The sequence below is a fragment of the Bubalus bubalis genome, chromosome X (genome assembly GCF_019923935.1).
Source record: "Bubalus bubalis isolate 160015118507 breed Murrah chromosome X, NDDB_SH_1, whole genome shotgun sequence".
In the NCBI taxonomy this organism is placed as follows: domain Eukaryota; kingdom Metazoa; phylum Chordata; class Mammalia; order Artiodactyla; family Bovidae; genus Bubalus; species Bubalus bubalis.
Genome location: NC_059181.1, coordinates 43,818,833 through 43,834,141, shown reverse-complemented (window position 1 = coordinate 43,834,141; position 15,309 = coordinate 43,818,833). Strand labels below are relative to the sequence as shown.

Below are 15,309 nucleotides of genomic sequence, written 5' to 3'. Positions count from 1 at the left end.
CATTATTATTATTAGTTTCTAAACCATCTGAAAATGGTAGAAAGTGAAGAAGAACTAAAGAGCCTCTTGATGAAAGTGAAAGAGGAGAGTGAAAAAGTTGGCTTAAAGCTCAACATTCAGAAAACTGAGATCATGGCATCCGGTCCCATCAGTTCATGGCAAATAGATGGGGAAACAGTGGAAACAGTGTCAGACTTTATTTTTTTGGGCTCCAAAATCACTGCAGATGGTGATTGCAGCCATGAAATTAAAAGACGCTTACTCCTTGGAAGGAAAGTTATGACCAACCTAGACAGCATATTAAAAAGCAGAGACATTACTTTGCCAACAAAGGTCCATCTAGTCAAGGCTATGGTTTTTCCTGTGGTCATGTATGGATATGAGAGTTGGACTATAAAGAAAGCTGAGCGCCAAAGAACTGATGCTTTTGAACTGTGGTGTTGGATAAGACTCTTGAGAGTCCCTTGGACTGCAAGGAGATCCAACCAGTCCATCCTAAAGGAGATCAGTCCTGGGTGTTCATTGGAAGGACTGATGTTTTAGCTGAAACTCCAATACTTTGGCCACCTGATGTGAAGAGCTGACTCATTGGAAAAGACCCTGAGGCTGGGAAAGATTGAGCGCAGGAGGAGAAGGGGACGACGGAGGGTGAGATAGTTGGATGGCATCACCGACTCAATGGACATGGGTTTGGATGGACTCTGGGAGTTGGTGATGGACAGGGAGGCCTGGCGTGCTGCAGTTCACGGGGTCGCAAAGAGTCGGACACGACTGAGCGACTGAACTGAACTGAACTGAAACCATCTGAGAATAAGTCACAGACCTTGTGCCCCTTTTCCCCTTAAATAATTCAGTGTGTATTTCTTAAGAAGAGGGACATTCTTCCATCAACAGATGAATGGATAAAGATGTGTATATATTCCATACAGACAATGGAATACTACTCAGCCATAAAAAGAATGAAATAATGCCATTTGTAGCAACATGGATACAACCACAGATTATCACTCTAATGAAGTAACTCAGAAAGAAAAAGACAACTACTATATGGTATCATTTATATGTGGAATCTAAAATATGACACAAATGAACTTATCTACAAAACAGAAACAGACTCATGGACATCCATGGGATTTTCCAGGCAAGAGTACTGGAGTGGGGTGCCATTGCCTTCTCCCCAGACATAGAGAACAGACTGTCAATTGCCAAAAGGGAGAAGGATGAGGAGGAATGAACTGGGAGTTTGGGATTAGCAGATATAAACTAGTATATATAGGACAGATAAACAACAAGGTCCTACTGTATAGCATACAGAACTATATTCAATACTTTGTAATAAACAATAATAAAAAAGAGTATGAAAAAGAATATGTATATATGTATAACTGAATCACTTTGCTGCATAGCAGAAATTAACAAAACATTGTAAACTGATTATACTTCAACTACAAAAAAAAGAATATGGACATTCTTCCTCATAACCATGGGAAAATAATCACATTCAGAAAATATAATATTGATGCAATATTATGAGCTAGTACACAGGCCTTTCATTTTGCCAGTTGTCCCAATAATGTTTTTTTTTAGCAACTTTCCCCCGCTTTGATCTAGGATCCAATCCAGGATCATGCTCCACATTTAGCAGTCATATTGTCTTTAAGCTTTTAAAATTTCGAACAATTTTTTCATTGTTCTTTGTCTTTCATGACATTGACATTTAAAAAATAGAACAGGTCAGTTGTTTAGTAGAATATCCCTCAATTTAGGTTTGCATGTTTCTTCACCCATAGATTCAAGTTGTGCATGTTTGTTAGAAACATCAGAGTAATGATACTGTGTGCTTCCCAGTGCCTAAGATCAGGAGGTCAGCTTGTCCCATTACTGATGTAGTTAACTTGAATTACTTGGTTAAGGAAGTAACCCCCACATTTCTAAATAGTAAAATGACAATTTTTCCTTTTTAATGCAATATGTCTTTGAAACTGCTACTTAATATATTACAGTTGCTAAGAGTAGTAGTGGAGACTGGAAGTTGTGCACAGTTATAAATCTGGCACAAAAGCAACAAAGGTAACTTCACTATTCCAAATAAAATTTAGAAATCTGATTATAGAGGTAGCTGTTGCACATATGATCTTAGTAAGACTGTGTTCATTTCACCTGGAATGGTATTATATGGTTATTTATCCTAACACTTTAAATAAGCAATCTACTTAATAAGTTCCAACTTTGTGTCTAGTCTTACTCTCATTGGGAATACTCTTGGGTGTAGACAATATAAATATAGTTTTGTTTCAATTGCAATTATACTTTATATGCTTATTCTAATGTGGCTTCTGGGATAGGGGATATCAAGACATCTGTATTTTTCAGTAAACATTTAAATAAAACAATTGAACACATCTTTCTTACTGTCTACCCGAGAAATCGTGAAAACCAAAGTGAACATGAGTTTGATCTCAATGCAGACACCTGGAACATCTGAAAAATAACATGGATCACAGAAATTGCTTCTGTATGTCAGTGTTTAAAAATTTTTTATTTCCTAAATGATCTCAGGCAACCATCCAGTGATGATAAACAATTATTAGAAATAACAAGGAAGCATCTCTGTTGGGTTCAGACTACCCGCAGCCCTTGTTGCACATCATTAGGGCATACCTGATGTATTTCTCTGTGTCTTCTTTTCTCTGACCACATCAAAGCCTGAAGCAAAATATAGTGATTTAAAAAGATAGACACAGTCAATGTTTTGACCCCTGACATTGGCTGCCTGCAAAACTGTGGCTGCTTCTTGTTTCTGGGGGCCCTTCTTAACAACTCTGTCTCTTAATTTCTGCCTGGCTAGAATTGCATTTCAATAGGTTCTGACTTTGCTGGAATGGAGAGTAGGAAAACTGCTACCTTGGATAATGAGATTGGAATTTTAAATTTCTCTGTGTTTTTAGGATGACCTATCAGTATTATTTAAAAATAGCTTCACACATTTTTATCCCCTCCGCATACAGAGAAGACAACATATAGAGTCCTTGAATTAGAATCTGTTTTCATTTTTATAAGAATGTTGGTCCCCTTTTCTTTTTTAAACATGATAAATACATCCACAACCCTCTGAAGGAGTGATCCCTAGAAGCAAATAGGGGATTTGCAAAGTGTTGAGCCCCATTTTGACTGGTCTGTACTAATGCCATAATTGCTTTGAAGTTTTCTGAATGAATCATAATGTTATCATAATTCATGTGTTAATATTCCTGGGTTAACAAAGCTCTATTTTTAACCTAATTATTAACCTTTAAAATGTATCTTACCTCTCAAGAGTGGATTTAGATTTCAGACCATGTATTAGTTTCCCTGGCTGTCATCACAAATTACCACAGATTTGTGCCTTGAAACCAGCCTCATTTATTAGTTCACAGTTCTGTAGGTCAGAGGTCTGGGTACAGTATAGCTTAGGTGGGTATTCTGCTTAGGGTCTAACAATGCCCAAATCAAGGTGTTGGCAGAAACTTTCAGGAAGAAAAATCCTCTCCAAGTTCATCCAGTTCAGTTCAGTTCAGTCGCTCAGTCATGTCCAACTCTTTGAGACCCCATGGAGTGCAGCACGTCACAACTCCCTGCCTATTACCAACTCGCAGAATTTGCTCAAACTCATGTCCATTGAGTCGGTGATGCCATCAAACCATCTCATCCTCTGTCGTCCCCTTCTCCTCCCACCCTCAATCTTTCCCAGCATCAGGGGCTTTTCAAATGAGTCAGTTCTTTGAATCAGGTGGCCAAAATATTGGAGTTTGAGCTTCAGCATCAGTCTTTCCAATGAATATTCAGGTCTGATTTCCTTTAGGATGGACTGGTTGGATCTCATTGTAGTCCAAGGGACTCTCAAGAATCTTCTCCAACACCACAGTTCAAAAGCATCAGTTCTTCGGCACTCAGCTTTCTTTATTCATGGAGAAGGAAATGGCAACCCACTCCAGTATTCTTGCCTGGAGAATTCCATGGACAGAGGAGTCTGGCAGAGTACAGTCCATTGGGTTGCAAAGAGTTGGACACGACTGAGTAATACACACACAACTTTCTTTGTAGTCCAACTCTCACATCCATACATGACCACTGGAAAAACATTAGCTTTGACTACTTTGTTGGCAAAGTAATGTCTCTGCTTTTTAATAAGCTGTCTAGGTTGGTCATAACTTTTCTTCCAAGGAGCAAGCTTCTTTTAATTTCATGACTGCAGTCACCATCTGTAGTGATTTTGGAGCCCCCCAAAATAAAGTCTGTCACTGTTTCCACTGTTTCCCCATCAATAACCTCAGATATGCAGATGACACCACCCTTATGGCAGAAAGTGAAGAAGAACTAAAGAGCCTCTTGAAGAAAGTGAAAGAAGAGAGTGAAAAAGTTGGTTTAAAACTCAACATTCAGAAAACTAAGATCATGACATCTGGTCCCATCACTTCTTGGCAAATATATGGGTAAGTTCATCCAGAGGGTTGGCCAAATTTAGTTCCTTGTGATTGTAAAACTGAGGTCCTCATTTCCTTACTGGCTATCAGTCAGGGGCTAGTCTTTGCTCCTAGAGGCCGCCCACATTCCTTCTCATGCTTTCCATGTGACCCCCCACAGCAATGTCAAGTCCTTCTTAGGCTTCAACTCTCTCTGGCTTTTCCTTCTGCCACATCTCTCCTCTGCTTTGAGTTAGAGGAAGTTCTCTGTTTTTAAGGACTCATGTGATCAGATTTAGCCCATACGGATAATCTAAGATAATCGCCCTATATTAAGGTCCATAAACTTAATCACATCTACAAAGTCCCTTTGGCCATGTAGCATTACATATATACTTGTTTCAACGGTGGGACATCTTTGAGAGTCCATTATTCCACCTATCACAGAGAAGAAAACAACAACAAACCAGACTGAAGATTCGTCATGAAATTGGGATTTCAAACACAGATATCAGCAGCTTTCTTGAGTTACTATATAGCACCTACTATAAAGCATGTTACCTTTGTATGTGAATGACTTTTTGTGTTTGGCAGGTGAGTATAGGAGTTCGGAGTCTTGGAGATGAACGACAGACAAGCCCAGATATTTTTCTAAAATAGATCAATTAATCAAGGACTTTGGAGTGAAGCTAGGGATGAATTTGTATTGCTCCAGTCCTGGAGCTTGACTCAGACCCTAACAGAATGGCAAACCTTCTGGGAAAAGATCTGTGTGCCTTCTTGTGTCCCTCGGTGACCTCTTTCAGAACAAAATAATACAAAATCCTCTGTAGATGTAGGGACATCTGACAAGAGGATTTTAAATGAGATTGGATATTCTCTGGTTAATACAAACATTATTTTATCTATCAGCTATATGATAAAATGTTTAAAAATCCAAGGGGACTTCCTTGGCAGTCCACTGGTTAAGACTCTGTGCTTCCACAGCAGGGTACATGGGTTCCATCCCTGGTTGAGGAACTAAGATCCTGCATGCTGCATGGTGTGGCCAAAAAAAAGAAAAAATCCAATAAAATATTAATAACTACAAATGCTCATCATCATATTAATTTGGGTGAATATAGTAACAGCCAATAAAGTCACAGGAGGGTCTTCATTTGAAGAGAAGAAAAACTCAAAACATTTTTTGGTTTTGTTATACTGGATTTTTTTCCCCTCAAAATGTACAAATAGAGGAGAGATACATGGGTTCGCAAAAGATTCAGACACAACTTAGCAACTAAACAACATTAAAAATTAGCTCTAAGTAAATAAAAAATTTCTGATTTTGATATAGGCTAAATTAAAAGCTATTAGGTAGACCCTTTCATAGTGTAGTTATTTGTGGGGGAAACTGACTCAGAAAACCCAGCATTCATAATATATTGATAAGTAAAAGCAGAAGACTACAAAATAGCATATGCATATTAGAGCCTTTTTTATATATATACATATAAAGAAGAATAGGGAACTTACCAAAATGGCAACAGTGATTATCTCTAGGTAGTAAGATTATAGGTATTCAAAATTTTTTCTTTGTGTTCTTCTAAGTTTTCAAATTTTTCTCCCTTGAGAAAAATTAATTCCATAATTATTACTTCCACAATTAGAACTGTATAAAAATCAAACAACAAAAAAGAAAATCAAACTCAAGATGGAAAGAGTGAGTGGGAACCATTCAAGAACGCAATTCACCATGCTCCTAAATGTATTTATCTTCAGTGTAATAGCTATTTTTCTTACATTTAGCTGCCAAGAACCTTTTGAAATCTTTCCTATTTAGGAATTTAGGATTTTCCAATCGCATGACTATAATTCTAAATCCCCTAGTGTCAAAGACAATGGTTTATTTTCCCAGTTTGTCTTGTATCTAAGGCACAAATCTTTGATCAAGGCTCTTTGCGACCAGACAGAGCAATAGAGGTGAATCTTCTCTCCAGAAGCCCATGACATTAGGAGGCAAACATCCCATGGAATCCATGGCTGAATGGCATTCACTTTTCAAAGCCAGAGGTGGCTGAAATCCTAGTGGGAACCTCCTTGGCTTGGTGATGGTGGCTATAGGATCTTCATAGGAGCAGTTCCGACATGTGGTTGGGGTCTTATCTGGGCTGTGAAGCCTCTCTGCCAGATTCTCCTGTCTTCCAGGACATTCTGTGAATTATTTAGCATCCTTTCATAAATCCCACTTCTGCTCTACCCAGAATGAGGTGTTTTTTTTTTTAATTTATTTATCTATTTGGCTGTGTTGGGTCTTAGTTGTGGCATGTGGCACCTTGTTCCCCAACCAGGGATTGAACCTGGGCCCACTACATTGGGAATGTGGTGTCTTGGCCACTGGACCACTAGGGAAGCCTTTAGAGTAAGTTTTGTTCACAACTAAGAACCTTGATTGTTATGTACTGAATTGTGTCTCTCAGTTCTGTTCAGTTGCTCAGCCGTGTCCGACTCTTTGTGACCCCATGAATTGCAGTACACCAGGCCTCCCTGTCCATCACCATCTCCCGGAGTTCACTCAAACTCATGTCCATCGAGTCAGTGATGCCATCCAGCCATCTCATCCTCTGTCATCCCCTTCTCCTCCTGCCCCTAGTCCCTCCCAGCATCAGGGTCTTTTCCAATGAGTCAACTCTTCGCATGAGGTGGCCAAAGTATTGAAGTTTCAGCTTTAGCATCAGTCCTTCCAAAGAACACCCAGGACTGATCTCCTTTAGGATGGACTGGTTGGATCTCCTTGCAGTCCAAGGGACTCTCAAGAGTCTTCTCCAACACCACAGTTCAAAAGCATCAATTCTTTGGCACTCAGCTTTCTTCACAGTCCAACTCGCACATCCATACATGACTACTGGAAAAACCATAGCCTTGACTAGATGGACCTTTGTTGACAAAGTAATGTCTCTGCTTTTGAATATGCTGTCTAGGTTGGTCATAACTTTCCTTCCAAGGAGTAAGCGTCTTTTAATTTCATGGCTGCAATCACCATCTGCAGTGATTTTGGAGTCCAGAAAAATAAAGTCTGTCACTGTTTCCACTGTTTCCCCATCTATTTGCCATGAAGTGATGGGACCAGATGCCATGATCTTAGTTTTCTGAATGTTGAGCTTTAAGCCAACTTTTTCACTCTCCTCTTTCACTTTCATCAAGAGGCTTTTTAGTTCCTCTTCACTTTCTGCCATAAGGGTGGTGTCATTTGCATATCTGACGTTATTGATATTTCTTCCAGCAATCTTGATTCCAGCTTGTGCTTCTTCCAGCCCAGCATTTCTCATGATGTACTCTGCATATAAGTTAAATAAGCAGGGTGACAATATACAGCCTTGATGTACTCCTTTTCCTGTTTGGAACCAGTCTGTTGTTCCATGTCCAGTTCTAACTGTTGCTTCCTGACCTCCATATAGGTTTCTTAAGAGGCAGGTCAGGTGGTCTGGTATTCCCATCTCTTTCAGAATTTTCCAGTTTATTATGATCCACACAGTCAAAGGCTTTGGCATAGTCAATAAAGCAGAAATAGATGTTTTTTTGGAACTCTCTTGCTTTTTTCATGATCCAGCAGATGTTGGCAATTTGATCTCTGGTTCCTCTGCCTTTTCTAAAACCGGCTTGAACATCTGGAAGTTCAAGGTTCACGTATTGCTGAAGCCTGGTTTCTAGAATTTGTGTCTCTACCCCCATTCATATGTTGAAGCCTTAACTTCCAGGACCTCAGAATGTGACTGTATTTGGAGATAAGGCCTTTAAAGATTAAAACAGGCCCTTAAGGGGGTTCCCTGATGGCTCAGTGGTTAAAGAATTTGCCTGCAATGCAGGAGACAGGGTTCAATCCCTGGGTCAGGAAGACTCTCTGGAGATGGAAAATGGCAACCCATTCCAGTATTCTTGCAGGGAGAATCCCATGGACAAAGGAGCCTGGTGGGCTACATACAGTACAAAGGGTCTCTTAGGATAAATGCTAATCCAATCTGGCTGATGTCTTTATAAGAAGAGGAAGAGATGGCAGGGCACATGCACAGAGGAAAGGCCATATGAGGACACAGAAGGTGGCATTCTGCAAGCCAAGGAAAGAGGCCTCAGAGGAAACTAGTCCTGTGGACACCTTGATTTAGGACTTCTAGCCTTCAGAGGAGAAGGCGATGGCACCCCACTCCAGTACTCTTGCCTGGAAAATCCCATGGACGGAGGAGCCTGGTAGGCTGCAGTCCATGGGGTCGTGAAGAGTCAGACACGACTGAGCAACTTCACTTTCACTTTTCACTTTCATGCATTGGAGAAGGAAATGGCAACCCACTCCAGTGTTCTTGCCTGGAGAATCCCAGGGACAGGGGAGCCTGGTGGGCTGCTGTCTACGGGGTCGCACAGAGTCGGACACGACTGAAGCGACTTAGCAGCAGCAGCAGCAGCAGCCTTCAGAACTATGAAAAAATAAATTTGTCTTCTTTAGGCCACTCAGTCCATGGTATTCCATTACGCAACTGGAGCAAACTAATACACTGACAATGCAAGGATCTACAGTATTTTTAAAGAAAAAGCCCAAACCTATGCTTTATTCATGGACTCATGAAAAGCCACAGCAAAGGCCAAGAAAGTGTGTGGGCAACTGTCCAGTTACCAGGGAGACAGACTCTCAGAAATCCAACAGCAGTTAAGGCACATACAGAGAATCATAGTTCACAATCAAGGGGAGTGGGCAAGAGACAGAAGGCAAAATTCATGTCCAAAGGTCAGCATAGTAGCCCACTGCGAAGGCAGGAACAAGAGTGACCAGAGATAAAGAGTGGGCAAGTAATGGAAGACACCAGCTCCAAAGAAAATGGATTCAAAGGCAAATGTTTTCCTTTTATTTTAAATAACATGTATTTCTTTTTATTTGGTTATAAAACATTATATGCTCATCGTAGAACATTTGGGAAATACTAAAAAAAAAAAATAATTAAATTTGCGCTCACACATAAATAAACCTTACCAACAAGCCTCCAACCTAGAGATAAGCACTGTTAAAATTTGGGTAGATTTCCTTCTGGTCATTTTTCTATGTATATATAACACATTAAAAAAATTCTGACTTGCATGTACTATGTTGTCTGTTTCTATTGTGGATCCATTTGTTTTACTTAACAATGTAGTGGGAACACTTCCTATGTCAGAGTCTTATATGAGCCTCAGGGGGTTGGTCTGTCCAGGGCCAGCAGATAGAAAGGGAATATGGCTCAACAAATTTGCAGAGATACTTGAACTTGAAAATAAGGTCAGGTCCTAAAAATAGAATAGCTTCATATTGCTTCATTCAAGGATGTCTCCCACGATCTTGTCATTTATTCACTGCTTGCTTGTGAAAAAAATGTCTCATTTTAGAAATCCATAACTCAGATATTTTTAAAAAGTCATCTTAGTGAGATTGTATTACAGTTTATTGAATTTAGAAATTCTCTATTGATTCTGCCATCAGCCTTCCCAAGTTTTTTTTTTTTAAAGCAGCCTTCACTTGTCAAAAAATTACTCTAAATAGCCTGTAAACCACTTGAATTTGCCCCTTTTATGTAGTAAAATTGGTCAGTTTCCCAACAGCAAAGAAGAAAGAAAATATGGATTGGCAGTAACCAATATTACTTTTTTTTTTTTATTTTATTTTTAAACTTTACATAATTGTATTAGTTTTGCCAAATACCAATATTACTTTTTAAACTAACAAGGTCGGCTCTCTAAAGCCAGGGTTTTAGTAGGAGATGCAAGTAGTTTCAGCCTTACACAACTGTTAACTACAGTTTTCAAACCCTGCGGGGGAAAAGAGCATTCTTTTGTTTCTGCTTTGAGTTCAGGGCTGTAATTTCTCATCTTGCTGGGCTAATCGGGGACAATGCTGACTTTTCACTAACCAGACCTAGAAGCCCCAAAGGAACACAGCTTAAATCACACCCAGTAACAAATTGGAAGCTTTTGTCCTCTGATAAGGCTGGACATTTTGTGAGATGATTATAACCTTCTGCATTTGGTCTTGAACTTGGCCTATATTTCTGTGGTTGCTTCCTGGTGAAAGCCTTTTGGATTTACACTTCAGATAAAGCAAAGGAATCTCTGGTCTCAGATGTGTGTTGAATTGGGGAAAATATACGTAACACAAGTGTATCATTTTATTCATTTTTAAGTGTACAGTTGTATGGCCCTAAGTATATTTACATTGCTATGCAAACATCACCACCATCCACCTCCTGAACTTTTCCATGTTCTCTAATACCCACTAACACCAACTTCCCATTCCTTTTCTCCCAGCCTTTGGCAACCACCACTGTATTCTCTGTCTCAATGAATTTGACTACTGTGCTGCTGCTGCTGCTAAGTCGCTTCAGTCGTGTCCAACTCTGTGCGACCCCGTAGACGGCAGCCCACCAGGCTCCCCCGTCCCTGGGATTCTCCAGGCAAGAACACTGGAGTGGGTTGCCATTGCCTTCACCAATGAGTGGAAGTGAAAAGTGAAAGTGAAGTCGCTCAGTCGTGTCCGACTCTTCGAGACCCCATGGACTGCAGCCTACCAGGCTCCTCCGTCCATGGGATTTTCCAGGCAAGAGTACTGGAGTGGGGTGCCATTGCCTTCTCCGTTGACTACTCTAGGTAACTCATATAGGTAGAAGCACACAGTATTTGTCCTTTTATGACTGACTTATTTCACTTAGCATAGTGTCTTTAAGGTCTGCACATATTGTAATGTGTCAGAACTTCACTCCTTTTCAAGGCTGAATAATATTCCATTATTATTATATATACATAATATATATAATACATAATAATACATATATTATTACCCAACAGGTAAAAACAACCCAAGTATCCAAGTATCAACAGATGAATGGATAAACAAAATGTGGTATATATATATCTGTTGATACTTGGATACTTGGGTTGTTTTTACCTGTTGGGTATTGTGAATAACGCTGCTATGTACATGGGTTTTGAGTCCCTGCTTTCAATTCTTTTGGTCATATCTTCAGAAGTGAAATTTTTGGATCATAGCATGATTCTATGTTTACTTTTTTGAAGAACTGCCATATGAATTTTTCCAAATGATTACACTATTTTACATTCCCATCAGCTGAGAGTAAGTGTTCCAATTTCTTCAAATGTGTTTTAAAGTATCCATGTTCACATCACCAAATCATCATTTCTATCATCCCCAGGAGCTTTTAAAAATTTATTTATTTATTTATTTATATTTGGCTGTGCTGGATCTTTGTTGCTGCACCTGGGCTTTTTCTACTTGCGGTGCTTGGGTTTCTCATTGCGGTGGCTTCTCCTGTTGCAGAGTGCAGGCTCTAGAACATTTGGGCTTCAGGAGTTGCACCACATCAGCTCAGTAATTGTGGTGCATGGCCTTAGTTGGCATGTGGCATGTGGGAGCTTCCCAGATCAGGGATTGAACCCTTGTCCCCTGCATTGGCAGGTGGATTCTTAACCACTGGACCACTAAGGAAATCCCCAAAAAGCTTTTTAAAAAACGGTTGCCAAACTCTACTGTGGATAAGAATAACCCAAAAGGTGTGTTAAAATGCTGATTACTGCCCTCATCTTGGATCTTCTCATTCTGTAGGTCTTCAGGTAGCTCGGGAATCTGCATTTTCATACAGTTGTCCCAGGTAGTTCTGATGCAGGTGGGTCTATGTGTTACGATTTGAGAAAAACTGAAATAAAAGTTCTAAACTCAGAAGTGATTCCCTCAGGAGCCAAAGCGTAAAGTTTTACCTCTTCTTCAATTCGACTCACTTTGATATGTTAGTGAATTTTAGGTCTGTGCTTGAGTGACTGTATGCAGTCAATGTAGGGAAATTTGATTACAAGACTTCAGGACAAAAAGTCTTGTAGAAGTTACTTCCTGACTTTTTCAGCTGTCTACATTTTAATCATCTTACATTTTCTCCTATTTTTGTCTATATTTTCCAAATTTCCAACATTAGACATGCATTACTTTTATTATTATAAAATGATTCTCAAATCACTGAACCAAAGAAAAAATTTTTAAAGGTTCAAATATTTCCTCTGTGAAGTTTTTTCTTCCCACTTCCCTTCCCCCAAGTCATATAAATCACTCTATGTCCACGCTTTCCTGACGTTTGGTTTATAACTTTTCTAGACTATATCTCTCATTGAATGACAGTGGTTGCACTTAATAGAAACTTCAGACAGGAGGCTGGTTTGTCTCTTTAACACGGCCACAGTCTCTTTAACAGGGCTGTACAAGTGAGAGGAGTAAACGCTGGAGGCGGGAACATTGGATACTTTGCATCTGCTAACCCCAAACTCCCAATCCATCCCCCTCCCACTACTTCCTCTGCCCCACCTCTTGGCAAGTTCTCTATGTCTGTTTCTGTTTCATAGACAAGTTCATCTGTGTCCTAGTTTGGATTCCACATATAAGTGATATCGTATGGCATTTGTCTTTCTCTTTCTGACTTCAGTATTTTATTCTTTCTGATGATATTATCAATTGAACTGTTTTCTTAATTTCACCTTTTGATGGTTCATTACAAGTGTAGTAATATACTTGGTTTTTGTAAATTGATCTTGTATTTTGCAATCTATCTGAACTCATCATTAGTTATAATAGATTTTTTAGTGGATTATTCAGGAATTTTTGTATCAAAGGTGTTATCTGTGAATGCACATAGTTTTACTTCTTCCTTTCCAATCTAGATGCCGTTTCTTTCTTTTTGTTGCCTAACTGCCCTTGCTCAACTCACTCCAGTATTCTGCCTGGGAAATCCCACAGGCAGAGGAGACTGGCGGGGTATAGTCCATGGAGTCACAAAGAGTTGGACTCCACTGACCACAACAACACAATGTACAACAACTTCCCTTGCTAGAACCTCCAGTACAATGTTGAATACAAGTGGCTATAGCAAATATTCTTCTCTTATTCATAATCCTAGGAAGAAAGCAGCTGGTCTTTTGCCATTAAATGTGGTATTTGCTGTTGGTTTTTTATTATGCCCTTTATCAAGTTGAGAAAGCTCCCTTCTATTCCTAGTGTGCTATGTTTGGTTTTTTTTTTTCTTTTTCTGGTCATGAAAGAGTGTTGGATTTTGTCAAAAGCTTTTCTATGTTTATGGAGATGATCATGTGGCTTTTGTTTTTTATTCTATTGATGTGGTGTATTATTACATTAATTGGGTTTTTAGATATTAAACCTTGTATTGGGATAAATCCTGCTTAGTCATGGTGTATAATTCTTTTTATATGTTGCTAGGTTTGGTTTGTTGAGAAGTTTTGCATCAGTATTGATAAGAGATATTGGTCTGTGATTTTTCTTTTCATGCAGTGTCTTTATCTGACTATGTGCTGTGCTTAGTTGCTCAGTCATGTTCAACTTTTTGTGACGCTATGGACTGTAGCCCCCCAGGCTCCTCTGGCCATGGCGATGGTCCAGGCAAGAACACTGGAGTGGGTTGCAATGCCCTCCTCCAGGGGATCTTCCCAACCTAGTGATCGAACCCAGGTCTCCCTCATTGCAGACAGATTCTTTACTATCTGAGCCACAAGGGAAGACCTTTATCTGACTACAGGGTTGGGATAATTCTGGGCTCATAGAATGAGTTAGGAATTGTACCTTCCTCTTTCATTTCCTGAAAGAGCTTGAGAAGGATTGGTATTAATTGTTCTTTAAATGTTGGATAGAAATGATCAGTGAACCCTTTTGGTTCTGGATGTCTCTTTGTTGACAAGTTTTTGATAACTGATTCAATCTCCTTGCTAGTTATAGGCCTACTGAGAATATTTTTTTTTTCTTGGATCCATATGGGTAGTTTGTGTCAGTCTAGGAATTTTTCCATTTCATCTAAGTTATCTAATTTATTGGCTATAATTATTTTTATTTCTTTAAAATTCTTATCTCTGTAAAGTTGGTATTAATTTCTCCTTTTTTATTTCCAATTCTAGCTATTTGAGTCATCTCTATTTTTTTCTTGGTCAGTCTATCTAAAGATATGTCAAATTTGTTAATCTTTCAAACAACCAGTTTTTGGTTTCATTGATTTTGGCTTTGTTTTTCTTTTTTTCAATTTCATTAATTTCCACTCTAATTTTTATTGCTCCTTTCCTTCTGCATGCTTTAGGTTTAGTTTGCTCTTCTTTTTCACAGTATCTTGAGATGGACTGTAAGGTTACTGATTTGAGATCATTCTTGATTTTTCTTGTAAGGCAGGTCTGATCGCAACACATTTTCTCAGTTTTTGTTTATTCCTAACTGCCTCTTGAGAAACCTATATGCAGGTCAGGAAGCAAGAGTTAGAACTGGACATGGAACAACAGACTGGTTCCAAATAGGAAAAGGAGTTCGTCAAGGCTATATATTGTCACCCTGCTTATTGAACTTATATGCAGAGTACATCATGAGAAACGCTGGGCTAGAAGAAGCACAAGCTGGAATCAAGATTGCTGGAAGAAATATCAATAACCTCACATATGCAGATGACACCACCCTTATGGCAGAAAGTGAAGAGGAACTAAAAAGCCTCTTGAAAGTGAAAGAGGAGAGTGAAAAAGTTGGCTTAAAGCTCAACATTCAGAAAACGAAGATCATGGCATCTGGTCCCATCATTTCATGGCAAATAGATGGGGAAACAGTGGAAACAGTGTCAGATTTTATTTTTTTGGGCTCCAAAATCCCTGCAGATGGTGATTGCAGCCATGAGATTAAAAGACGCTTACTCCTTGGAAGGAAAGTTATGACCAACCTAGATAGCACATTCAAAAGCTGAGACATTACTTTGCCAACAAAGGTCCGTCTAGTCAAGGCTATGGTTTTTCCAGTGGTCATGTATGGATGTGAGAGTTGGACTGTGAAGAA

At 39.3% G+C, this 15,309-nt stretch overlaps 1 protein-coding gene and 1 non-coding gene across 2 annotated transcripts in view; both read right to left on the bottom strand.

The window, feature by feature from the left end:
• LOC112577673 (short coiled-coil protein B-like) overlaps nt 1-12,084 on the bottom strand; it is a 37,831-nt gene extending 25,747 nt beyond the window's left edge. Inside the window, 1 exon segment of the mRNA XM_045164344.1 lies at nt 12,027-12,084. Coding sequence (XP_045020279.1) covers nt 12,027-12,084 — 58 coding nt within the window.
• On the bottom strand, nt 6,761-6,833 carry TRNAG-CCC. The gene has a single exon. It is a non-coding gene; the product is annotated as a tRNA-Gly (tRNA).
• Nucleotides 12,085-15,309: the final 3,225 nt, after the last annotated feature.